At 52.4% G+C, this 12,294-nt stretch overlaps 2 protein-coding genes across 2 annotated transcripts; both read right to left on the bottom strand.

Annotated features, from left to right (window-relative positions):
- Positions 1 to 4,839: 4,839 nt before the first annotated feature.
- Positions 4,840 to 6,235, bottom strand: LOC118638906 (interferon lambda-3-like). Its single transcript, XM_036275042.1, has 6 exons — positions 6,226 to 6,235; positions 5,941 to 6,125; positions 5,593 to 5,670; positions 5,203 to 5,346; positions 5,024 to 5,107; positions 4,840 to 4,938 (listed from the first exon to the last, which is right to left on the bottom strand). The coding sequence occupies exons 1-6, from the start codon at positions 6,233 to 6,235 to the stop codon at positions 4,840 to 4,842; spliced, it is 600 nt and encodes a 199-aa protein (XP_036130935.1).
- Positions 6,236 to 10,241: 4,006 nt separating this feature from the next.
- Positions 10,242 to 11,696, bottom strand: LOC118638236 (interferon lambda-4-like). The gene is made up of 5 exons (XM_036273899.1): positions 11,529 to 11,696; positions 11,041 to 11,112; positions 10,822 to 10,965; positions 10,506 to 10,580; positions 10,242 to 10,340 (listed from the first exon to the last, which is right to left on the bottom strand). The coding sequence occupies exons 1-5, from the start codon at positions 11,694 to 11,696 to the stop codon at positions 10,242 to 10,244; spliced, it is 558 nt and encodes a 185-aa protein (XP_036129792.1).
- Between the last annotated feature and the right edge of the window lie 598 nt (positions 11,697 to 12,294).

The following is a 12,294-nucleotide window of genomic DNA, read 5'->3' on the forward strand; positions in this document are numbered from 1 at the left end:
TGATGATGATGATGATGGTGTGGGCCTCTTGGGGTTCATCTTGTTTGGGACTCTCTGTGCTTCCTGGACTTGTATGTCTGTTTTCTTCACCAAGTTAGGAAAGTTTTCTGCCATTATTGTTTCAAAGAGGTTTTCGATTTCTTGTTCTCTCTCTTCTCCTTCTGGTACCCCCAAGATGTGAATGTTGGCATGCTTAAAGTTGTCCCAGAGGCTCCTTACACTATCATCCTTTTTTTAGATTCTTTCTTTTTGCTGTTCTGATTGGGTGTTTTTTGCTTCCTTGTATTCCAAATCAATGGTTTGCTTCTTGGCTTTACCTACTCTACTATTGAATCTGTGTAAATTATTCTTTATTTCAGTTAGTGCCTCCTTCATTTCTGACTGCTCCTTTTTTATGCTCTTGAGGCCCTCACTAAGTTTTCTGAGGTTCTCACTAAGTTCATTGAGCATCCTTATAAATAGTATTTTGCACTCAGCATCTGTTAGGTTGCTTATCTCGATTTCGCTTAGTTCTCTTCCTGGAAATTTTTTCTGTTCTTTCCTTTGGGACCTGTTTCTTTGTCTCCTCATTTTGGCTGCCTCCCTGTGTTTGTTTCAGTGTATTACTTAACAAGAGGTATGGGGCTCGCTGAGACCAGATGCTGCTCGTTTGAAAGAATTTAGGAAAACCTGAAGCAGGATCCAAGACAGGCCAATCCTATGGTGAAGCAACTGGCAACAGCTTGGGTGGGCCTGAAAGTTGGGTGGGGCAGGGCCTTAGGGAATCACCAGGGCGGGGCAATCAGTCAGGAGCTGGAGTCCCAGATATGGTGGCTGTCTGCCCCCCCCCAGGAAAGGGCTCCCCAAAGGAACAAAGGCCTCTGACAGCACATCTGTCCCAGATAAAGCCCCCTTTCCAGCCCTCTCTCCAGTGCCAAGCAGCTCAGTTCTTCCCTGTGTGTCTCTGGCGCCCCTGGAGCTGCCTCCCCTCCAAGCTTAGAGGGAGTGAGTCCGATAAGTTCATGCGCGGGCCCTTTAAGGAGCTGCCTGGGGCTCCAGAAGCCTCAGCTTCCCTGAGCCTCAGTTCCCGCTGGTTTTTCCAGCCAGAAGTGATGGGGATTCTCTTCCTGGCACTGGAACCCTGAGTGGGGCACCTGGTGTGGGACGGGGACCCCTCAGTCCTCAGGGAGGACCTTCCCAGCCGAGGTGTCCTCCTGATTTTTATCTGCCACACGTGGGTGTGGGACCAGCCTGTCCGCCTCCGCCCCTCCTACCAGTCTGGATGTGGCTGCTGCTTTAATTCCGGAGTTATAGGACTTCCATTCAGCTCGATGTCAGGCAGTTTTGAATGATGATTGTTCTGTAGTTTAGTTGTAACTTTGATGTGGTTGTGGAAGGACGATACCACGTTTACCTGCGCCGCCATCTTGACCGGAAGTCCGAAACCGTTTTTGAAAACCCCTCTATTTGAAGGCACTGGAGAGCACCCAGGAGCAGGCAGAAACTGGAGGGAATTGCACCTTTGAAAGAACAGAACGTGGTATGAGACTAAGTTTACATGGCTTTTCCTCCAGGGACAGACTTCCATCCACATGGCAAGGGACAGCTTGCACTCCAGCAGAAAAACCAGTCATTGACACGGGGTATCAGATAGCGGAGTTTGGGGCTGTCAGAGGGCTTGGACATTGAGAGGAGGAAGCCCAACCTGGAGGGAACCCCAGAGGGAGAGGACCTAATTCAGTGTACTGAAAGAAAAAAGAAAGCTGCCAACACAAGATTCTGTGTCCATTGAAAATGTCCTGGAAAGCTGAAGGCATAGTAAGCTGGCTGCTCTCATTCTTCTGTCATTCAGTGACGAGGAGAGCATTGCCATGGCCTTTCATTTTTTAAAAAATTTCTTTTCTTTATTGATTTTAGAGAGAGAGGAAGGGAGAGAAAAAGAGAGACAACGAAACATTGATGAGAGAGAACATCGATTGGCTGCCTCCTGCATGCCCTCCACTGGGGATTGGGCCCACAACCTGGACATGTGTCCTGACCCGGAATTGAACTGATGACCTCTTGTTGCACGGGTCGATGCTCAACCACTGAGCCACACTGGCTGGGCTGCCATGTCCTTAAAGGGACAGCTCATAAGGGGCTCAGATCACTTTCACTCGAATGCATTGGCCAGAATTTAGTGCCACAGATGCAGGGATGGTTGGAAAATGTTGTTTTTAGTGGAGCACCCCTGAATCCACTTACAAGTCAGGGGTTCTCCAAGTAAAGGAAGAAGAGGAGAATAAATACAGAGACAGCTAGCTGGAGTCTGCCACTCCTGCTTTGTGGACATTTATATGATTAGGTGATGGCTGGAGCTGTGGTAGCCATATTATGATCACGAGGAGAGACAGTACTAATACACTGAAGATGGGGGATCAGCCAGATGTAAAGAACCTGGATCTGCTGTGACATCATGCCCTCTAAGTCAGCACTGTTCAAATCCAAACATTATGTGAGCCACATAGGTCATTTTGAATGTTTTAGTAGCCACATTTAACAAGTAAAAAGAAATATGTGAAATTATTTTTACATAACTTTATTTGGCCCAGTATATCCAAAATATTACCATTTCAACAGATAATCAATGTAAAAAATTATTGGTGAGATTTTGCTTTTTTACAGTGAATAAAAATTCGGTACAACCATCCATCGATCTATTTTATAGCTTTGTCCACTGAGAGGGTGTAGAAACAACAACATCCTGTAGCAATCAGCCCACCTCACACCCAGATCATGTTTTTAATACTCATCTCTACTAAAAGGAACCAGAGCGCCTCAGAGAAATGGCTGGTTAGAGCTGAGGGAGGGAAGGGACACGATGAGCCTGGAACACCTTATTCCAGAGAGCAAGGAGGTACTCAGAGCATGACAGGGATACATCCAAACGGCATAGGAGCCATCTTGAAAGGGTTCCCATTGGCTGAATCTGGGACAATTTGAGCATCAACAGAAATTATAGCAAAGAATTGTAATCTCCTGAATAAAACAGAAATTCAGTAGTCCATGCTGTTATAAATCAATTGGTAAATACATAAATGAGGAGGGAGGGGCAAACCTCTCCCTAAGGGTACAATGCCAGTGAATAAATGTAAAAGGAATGATGACATTGTCTGATGACTGACATCAGATGAACAGTCACCAATGGATGCCAAATGAATGGGTCAAAGTTTGAGATGAAATAGGCATTTGCATAGTCTCAAAGTCTCTCTACATATTTCTTATAAATAGAGAAATACAGGTCCAGCTGCTGTGGCTCAGTGGTTGAGCATCAGCCAATGCACCAAGAGATCGCTGGTTCATTCCCAGTCAGGGCACATGCCCAGGTTGTGGGCCCAATCCCCAGTGGGGGGCATGCAGGAGGCTCCCAATCGATGTTCTCTCTCATTGATGTTTCTATTTCTCTCTCCCTCTCACTTCTTCTCTCTAAAGTCAATAAAGAAAAAATTAAAATAAAAAAATAATCATTTTACAGTGGAGAAACAGGGCAGGCACCATCTGAAAAAAATGTTTTTAATAAATTTTGTTCAAATTCTAGGGTATCTTTTATCTGTAGAGCATAGCTCAATTTGCACCAGCTACATTCCAAGTGCTCAAGTCTATTTCAAGTGTGGCCTGTAGAGCATGTTATGCAACATGGCTTTAAATGGACCTTGCTGTCTGGGCTTTTCAATGTGTACAATATTAATGTTACTGTGACTCATTCTCACAGACTCTCGAAGAAACCACACATGTACACAATCTCACACGTACTGTGCTGGGCAGAATAATGGCCCCAAGATACCCAACCCATCCCTGGAGCCTGTGAATATCTTATGTGACACGGCAAAAGGACTTTGCAGCTGTAACTAAGCTTTAGAGATGTTAAAATAGAGATATTGGCCCGGCCGGTGTGGCTCGGTGGTTGGGTGTCAACCCATGCACCAAGACGTCGCCAGTTCGATTCCCATTCAGGGCACATGCCCAGGTTGTGGGCCCAATCCTCAGTAAGGGGCATGCAGGAGGAGGCCAACTGATGTTCTTTCTCATCATCATCTCTCTCTCTCTCTCTCTTCCTCTCTCTCTAAAAATCAATAAAGAAAAAAATTATTAAAACAAAAATAGAGAGATTGTCCTAAATTATCCCGGTGAGCCCAATCTAAACTCATGAGTCCTTAAAAGCAGAGAGCTTTCTCCAGCTGGCGGCAGAAGAGAAATGTGGCCAAAGGAGAAGTCAGAGGGATTCCAGGCACAAGAGGATTTGACCCACGGCTGTTGATTCTGAGATGGAGGTTCCGTGTGCAAGGGCCAGAGAAAGGCTGGAGGAACTAACAATGGACCCTCACTGCCAGCAGCAAACAGGAACCTCAGTGTTACAACGGCAGGGTATAGAATTCTGCCCACAGTGGCAGAGCTTACAGGTACATTCTTCCCTCCCAAGCCCTCGCTGGAAGAATCCGAGCGGCCACCCTGGGATGCAGCCCTGTGACAACCCTAGCAGAGACAGAGGCTGAGCGCACCCGGAGACCTGACCCATAGAACTGAGAGACTGGACGCATGTGGCTTTAAAATGCTGTCTTGGGGATACCTTGTTAAGGCAGCGAGAGAAAACCAATCCACCAAACAGACACACAGTCTCTCAATACAGAAAACATCTCTTTCTGATCATTTATTTGAACAATTTTTACAAAAAAGTAAAAAAATAAATATTTTCTTGGTGTGAGTTTGACAATTCATTCAGATAAATACATAAATAGTGGTTGGGTGGCAATAAATTAAGGGAAGGGGGGACGCATCAATAACATCGAAGCTGCTGGGACAGGCTGCAGGTGGGTCTCAGGGTCAGACACACAGGTCTCCATTGGCGACACATTGCAGGTCCCGGGTGAGGAGGCGGAAGAGGTTGAATGTGACAGAGGCTTCCAGGCAGCCCTGGGATTCCTGGGGGAGAAGGGGCGGGTCAGCGGCTGTCTATCATCTGGGCTCCCAGTGGTCCCGGGACCCTGCTCACTCCCTGCTCACTCACCTTCTTCTGGGCCTCCTGCAGGCGGTGCACCCAAGAGCGGAGGGGCCCCCGGGGCCTGGGGCCTGCTGGGGCCTGGGCTGGGACCTGTGGGCAGAGGGGTGCTGTGTGAGCAGGGCCTGGGACAGAGCGCACACGCGGGGGCCAGAGCCCAGACACACGCGGGGGCCCAGCGCACTCACACAGGCCTGCAGCTCAGCGCGGATGTGGCGCAGCGTGTGCAGGGGTTGGTCCAGCACGTCCCCCAGGGTCGAGTCAGCCACGGTCCCCAGGACCTTCAGGGTCAGGGCCAGCTCAGCCTCCAAGGCCACAGGGCGCTCCCACACCTGCGGAGGAGACACAGACAGGTGAGCGCTGCCTGTGAGGGGACAGGCCAGGGGGACTGGGAAGGCCCTTGCAGGTAAAGGGCAGGGCAGAGGGGAGAGGGAAGGCCCATGTGGGCAGGGGAGGGGAAGAGGTCAGGACTGCTGGGGAGGACAGAGACAGGACAGTGAAAGGAAGCTGGAGACACAGGGAAGGAGCCAGAGGATGGGGCCAGGTGAGGGCAGGGCTGGGCCTGACTCCCCACTCACCTGCAGCTGCCTCAGGTCCCGGGTCCTGGGGAAGGGGCGGGAGCCACAGCTGCAGTTCTTCAGCAGCAGCCACTCCTCCTGGGGAGCAAGGGCAGGGGTCAGCCTCAGCTGCAGGGCTGAGGTGAGCCCCTGCAGTGGGAGGGGGATGCTAACAACAGGGTGGGCTGACCTTCCCCAAGGATGCTAAGGGCACCTGCAGGGCAGAGAACAGACCAGCCCCCTGGGGCAAGGGTGGAGGTGGGCCCAGGGAGGAAGGGCACAGGCCCACCGTGAGCCACGTGGAGCATGGTGACCCACAGAGGGAGGGTGCAGGTGGCCCCCAGGAGGCGGGGCAGTGGGAAGACTCACCAAGGCATCCTTGGCCCTCTTGAAGGCCTTCATCTCTTGTGGGGACAGAGACTTGAACTGGGCCATGTGGCAGCCCCTTGTTCCCAGAGCGGTCCTGGGGGCTGTGGGGACAGGAACTGCTCCTGTCCTGCTCAGCACCGTGGTCAGCAGCAGCAGCAGCACCAGTGTGCAGCCCAAGGTTGAGTCTGTGTCATGGAAGGACAGACAGATTGGGGGACAGTGTCAGGGGCTGAGGGCAGAGGCTGTGGGGAGGTGAGGGTCATGGACGAGGATGTGGGGACTCACCCAGCTTCATCCTGGTCTCTGGTCTCTGTCAGCAGATGGGGATCCAAGTGTCCACTCAGAAGCTGTCACCTGGGTCTCACTCAGCCTTGTTTGGTGCCTGTGACTTCAGTCTCTTCTCCTGGGTCTCAGCCTGCTCCTCTGTCTGGGTCTGAACTTGCAGCTGTGGTGCGTTGGAAGTCCTGCCTGAGCTCCATGGCGCAGCTTTTAGCCTGGACAGCCGGGCAATCCCAGCTGATGTAGGAGAAGTGGAAATGCACCTGCCACTAGGGGAGGCCCCAGGCTGGGGAAGACCTGCAGGGCGGGGCCTGGAGCCAGTGAGCTGCTGAAGGGAAAGAGAAAGTGACACACACTCAGGTTGCCTGCAGGAGGTCCTGAGAGGAGTGGCAGGGAGGAGACAGAGAGACCCCCCCTTAGAGGATACCCCAGTGCAGGGGGAGGGGCAGCAAGGAACCTCTAGGGGTGTTGCCAAAGAGAACCTGGAACTTGCAAGCGGGAGGCTGTGAGGGGAGGGGAGAAGGGGAAGGGAGAAGGCTGCTGGGGGTAGGAGAGTCAGAAAGGCAAAGCAGCCCAGAATTAAGGGAGCAGACCAGCCCCCCCTCTCCCAGTACTGAGAGAGGAAGAAGGGGGAGGGGAGCTTGACTAACATCTTTATTTACTTTTTTTTTTTTTTTTAATCCTCACCCGAGGACATTTTTCCTTTTTTTGTTCAGGTAGAGTGGGAGGGAGAGAGAGGAAATGAGAGAGAGAGAGAAACATCGATGTGAAAGAGAAACATCGAGTGGCTGCCACCCACACAACCCAACCAGGGCCGGGGACAAACTGCAACCGAGGTACATGCCCTTAGCGGGAACCGAACCCGGGTCTCTCAGGACCGCAGGCCGACGCTCTTACCGCTGAGCCAAACCGGCCAGGGCTTTATTTACTTTTTTAAAAATATGTTTTATTGATTTTTCTTTTTCTTTTTAGAGGGTGAGGGAGAGAGAGCTAGAAACATGGATGAGAGAGACATATTAATTGGCCGCCTCCTGCAAGACCCCCACTGGGTATCCAGCTGGCAACCTGGGCACCTGCCCTGACCAGGAATCTGACTGGTGACCTCTTGGTTCATGGGTCAACCCTCAACCACTGAGCCACAGGGACAGGGCTTAACTACCATCTTTACTTGTCCAGACACAGAGGGACCCAGGAAAAGGAGGATCTGCTAGGAAATTGAGGTGTGGCCAAGGACTTCTAGGGATCCTGCTCAGTGTGAGAGAAACACCTTCACTGACTCACCAAGTATTCCTCAGCTCCCACTGGGTGTCAAGCCCTGCTCAAGGTGCCAGGAGCAGAGCCCTGGAGAAAAAGTCCCACAAAATACACTTGGTGGAGCTGTCTCCTAGGGAGGAGTAAAGCAGAGCAGGAGTGCGGGGTGAGCAGGTGGTGTATTGACAGGAGGAAATGGAAAATGAAAGAACCAATGAGGTGATGGAAAATGAAAGAACCTAAGTGAGGTGACATCAGAGTGCAGATGGGATCCACGCTGATCCTCACGTGGGAGCAAAGACCTAACCAGCATCATCACGTGGGAGTGGGGGGGGGGAGCTCTGGGAGGATCTGAGCGGGCAGCCTTCAGATCCTCAATATCATGGAGTCCACTGCACTTTGCCTATATTTTAAGTATTGAGTAACATTGGTAGAACTGGCCCGAAGTTTCATGTTATGGCTTGTTTTGAGTATTATGCTAAGCGAAACAAGTCAATCAGAGAAAGACAAGTATCACATGATCTCTCTTATTTGTGGAACATACTAAACAAAACAAACTGATGAACAAAACAGACCCAGAGACATAAAGTAGGGTGCAGACTGACAGACCTCAGACGGGGCAGGGGGAGAGATAAACCACAGAACTTACATGCATGTATGCATAACCAATGGACATTGACAACAATGCTGGGTATGGGGTGAGGGGGTGGGGATCTGGAGGAAGGTGTCAATGAGGGGGAAAAAAGAAACATCTGTAACAAAAATAAATTAATAAAAAATTATAAATAAATAAATAGCTTCTCTTGATTGCAATGTGCCAAACAAACAAACAAAAAATCAATTCTCATACCTTGGTAGTGTTGCTCAGTTAGTTAGAACATCATTTCCATATATCAAGGTTGTAGGTTTGAACCAAAAAATACTTGGATGGGTAGAGCTACAAATTCATATCTCTCTCTCTCTCTCTCTCTCTCTCTCCATCTCTCTCTCAAATTGATAAATAATATATTTTAAAATTCCAGTCTCTTAAAGTATTTAATAAATAAATAAATATGAAGTGAAATACAGGGACTCAGAGATTTTAAGAGATCTGCCTAAGGTCACACAGCAAATAAGCAGTGAGGGCAGGATTTTAACCAAGTTTTGACTGACACCCAGACAGTAACCAATGTACTATCCAGCTTCTGTGTAGCTGGATCTCCTGGACTCAGAGATAATAAATTTGTAGGACAGAAGATACCAAGTGCTTTTTGACACTTGACTCCCACCTCAACACCCTTTTCCCATTATTCATAATTCCAGGGAGAGAGTGGACAAATCCTCAGTTGGGAACACTGAGCTCTGACACACAAAAATGTTTCAAAGGCAAGAGCAAGAATGTGTGCAAGTCACCTTCCAGGGCACTGGTAGTTTCTGCCCCTTGCAGGATCTTAGCTCAGGGAGGAGACACTGCATCTACAGTGAATTCTGAAAATGGACACAGGATCTCAAAGTTTCTAAACGTCATTCTTGGTTTTCTTAGAAAGGAAGTGCAGTGAGGTGGTTAAGAGCATGGGCTATGGATCCAAAGGGTCTGGGACCGAACCCTGGCTCTGACCTTCACTAGCTGTGTGACTCTGGCAAAAGTTGGCAACAAAGATCGCCAGCCCACTGACTTGGACAAACAAAAAAGTGCAATTGTTTGTGTGTTTATTTTTGTGGTTGTTTAAGAAATCATTAAGACTGTCCTATGGCTTCAGCTGGAAGCTTTATAAACACTATTTCAATGTACAGTACAGTACTCATTTAAGGGAAGGATTATAATGCAGACGAGGAAACTGAAGCTCAGAGAATTATATTGCCCAATTACACCATAATTAAGTGGCAGGGTCAGAATTGAAACTCAAGTCACCTGATTTCCTGGCTCAATATTTTATTTATTTCATTTTTTTCTTTATTGATTTTAGAAACATCGATGAGAGAGAACATCAATTGGCCGCCTCCTGTATCTCCCCCCGCCCCCACTGGAGATCCCGCCCACAACTTGGCATGTGCTCTGACTGGAACGCGAACCTGCAACCTCTTGGTGCATGGGTCGATACTCAACCACTGAACCACATCAGATGGGCAAGGCTCAACATTTTGAACTGAAAAATGCCCCTCAATAGGATCACAAAAGAACAACCACGGTAAATGCAAGAATATTTAATAAAGGCAATAAGTTAACATCACAAAACAGAATTGCAAATTGCACAGGGATTTGACAAATACAACAGACACTTGGGTAACAGAATCCAAAATACTGTAGTAACCTTTGGGCCCTTTCACTGCCAAATCCCTAAGGGGCTGAGGCCCCCTCAGCGGGGAGAACCAAGAGTCACAGATTCATAGAATCTCAAGGCCCACCCTGAAGGTTCAAATCAGGGCGTGGGACCCGCCGCGGAAGACAGGGTTCTGGGCCTCTGGTAACCAGAGAAGTGGAAACTGGTCCATGGTACGTGGGGTCAGAGAACCACGTGGACCCAGGACTCAAGGGGCTCCCTGCCAGACAAGGCCCCTGGAAGATCGCAGGGCAGTGCATTCCGCAGAAAGGTCCCTGCTTCCAGAGGACACGTTGTCGTCCACGGGAAAGTGCCCGCGCGTCTTGGTGCACCCAGCGCCGGCCATCGCGGTCCCGCCCGCGGCGCCAGAGCGTCCTGAGCCGCAGCGCCCACTGGCTGGAGACCCGCCCCGACCAAAGGGCCACGCACAGCCGCCTGCACAGCGCGGTTCCCCGCGGAGCCGTCGCCACGTCAGAGACAAGGTCCCGAGTGAGCCACCAGCTTCAGGTCCCACGTGAGCAGGCGCAGGAGGTTGAAGATGACGGAGGCTTCGTGGCACCGAGGCGAGTTCTGGAACCGGGAAGGGGGCTCAGAGGGGCCGAGGCAGCTATTTCCGCCCGAGAACCCCGTCCGTCCGCCGTCCATCCATCCTCCGCTGCGGCCCCGCTCCCCCTCCCAGGGCTCCCCAGCGCCCACCCCCTGCCGCCCGCCCGCCCCACCGCCCGCTCCACTCACAGCTCTCTGCCTTCGGGGACGCCTCCTGGGTGGCCGCTGGGACTTCCTCCAGGGACCTGGCCGCACCAGCTGGAGCTGGAGGCCAACAGGAGGTAAACGAAGGGGGCGAAGGACCGAGTCTCCCACCAACCCCGCCCGCGAGCCTCCCTGCCCCGGACCAAAGCCCGCATCTGCCTACGCCTAGAGGACTCCGATCGTGTCCCGACCGGTTTGGGGCTTAACAGGACTGCTCGCGGATCGGTGGCCTAGCTGTGGGGCCCGAGAGCGCAGAGCATCCTTGTGGGCGGTAGAGGGGCCGGGCGCGGGGGACACTCACGCAGGCCACCACGTCCTTCCTCGCGGCCGCCAGCAGCTTTAGGGTCGGGGCGACGCCGGGCAACAGCTCAGGGCTGGGCAGGCTGCTGAGCACGGCCTGGGCTTCCGAGAGGCCCCGGGCCACCAGGCGGAGCCGCGCGCAAGACTGCGGGCACGTGGTGGAATTAGACACGGCCGCGCCCCCGGCCCCTGCCTCCCCACGCCGACCCGCGGGCCTCACCGAGGGCCGTGGGGGATCCCTCCTTGGGCGTAAGGAGCAGTTCCGCGGCCTCCAGTCCAGTGTGTCCGCCTCCTGGGGGGCGAGGGAGCAGAGCAAGAGGGGGTGAGGATGGGCATAAAGGCCTGGGCCCTGAAGCGCTGGGATGTTGGGGATACCTGGACGTGGACCGGGACTGGCCACTACGATTTGTGCGTCTCGTGCACTGAACTACAGCGCTCTCTGAGGACGAGGACGCGGACTGAAATGCACCCCTCGCGGAGCGCTGCACCCCGACATGAGCCGACACCGCCTAGAGGAGGCGCCCTTCTGTGACTGGCAGGAAGGTGCTTTCTGAGCTTATGATGCCCATGGTCAGAATTCTAGACCCTGAGGTCGGAGAGGCGCCTGCTGGACGCTAGGATGCCAGGGCCCCTTGGGACAGGGACCAGGGTCCCCGACCCCTGGCTGGCACAGCGTCCCCTGAGAATGGGGGTCTGGGCATCACTCACGTAGTGGTCCCTCAGCGCCTTGACCGCCGCCAGCGCCCTGGGGTCCAGCCAGCGGTAGTGCGAGAGGAGGCAGCGCCTGGGTTCAGCCCCGCCGGGGTCCGCCACCACGCTCACCGTCACCAAGACCCACAGCCCCACGGACACCGCGGCTGCACCACGTGGCCTCATCTCTGCTCCTGCAAGAAGCAGGGATGTCAGGGAGGCGGAGGGGAAGACCTCGCGTCCAGTCCCTTCCCCTGGTTAGATTGGCAGAGGGACGATGTCAGAGTAGCCACAGGGGAGAGAGGTGGTGGGTCCTGGGACCCCTGCTACCCTGGGCCTCTCTCCTCACTGCTCACCTGCAATGTGTCCTGGGTGCCTCGTGCAGGAGCCGGGCCTGCCTTCCACTGTCCCCTGCAAGGTGTCCAGAGTGGTATCCACCTTCCACAGTGGTGTCTGAACCCTCCATGGTGGTTTTTATGTGCCTCGCTGAGAAATGGTGAACAGCTGGGCTTCCCCATTCAGGTTAAATTTTCGGAACATCATTGCTGGCCCCCAGCCCAGTGGGGTGCTGACCTGGGCATGAGGACTTTACCCGCCTGTCCCAAGCTGCCAGCGATGGCTCTGCCCCAACTGTGTCCTTAGCCAACTTCTTGTTTCTCTTTTCTGGACATCTGTCTTTTCTGCCTGTGTTGGTTTTTCTTTTGCACTCTAGGAATGAACTGAAAAACACACCATTTCCTTCTCTTGGAAGGTACAGACTTGGCAGAGGTGCCCCGACGAGGGT

This window comes from Molossus molossus, unplaced genomic scaffold (assembly GCF_014108415.1).
Source record: "Molossus molossus isolate mMolMol1 unplaced genomic scaffold, mMolMol1.p scaffold_m16_p_21, whole genome shotgun sequence".
In the NCBI taxonomy this organism is placed as follows: domain Eukaryota; kingdom Metazoa; phylum Chordata; class Mammalia; order Chiroptera; family Molossidae; genus Molossus; species Molossus molossus.

Excerpts from the sequence above, each read along its gene's own strand:
- LOC118638236 (XM_036273899.1), bottom strand. The coding sequence starts at position 11,696 with ATGAGGCCACGTGGTGCAGCCGCGGTGTCCGTGGGGCTGTGGGTCTTG. Across the intron at positions 10,966-11,040 it reads GGGATCCCCCACGGCCCTCG|TCTTGCGCGCGGCTCCGCCT; the intron begins GTGAGGCCCGCG and ends ACGTGCCCGCAG. Across the intron at positions 10,341-10,505 it reads GTCCCCGAAGGCAGAGAGCT|AACTCGCCTCGGTGCCACGA; the intron begins GTGAGTGGAGCG and ends TCCCGGTTCCAG.
- LOC118638906 (XM_036275042.1), bottom strand. Across the intron at positions 5,671-5,940 it reads AGAGGGCCAAGGATGCCTTG|GAGGAGTGGCTGCTGCTGAA; the intron begins GTGAGTCTTCCC and ends CTTGCTCCCCAG. Across the intron at positions 5,108-5,202 it reads GCGCTGAGCTGCAGGCCTGT|GTCCCAGCCCAGGCCCCAGC; the intron begins GTGAGTGCGCTG and ends CTCTGCCCACAG.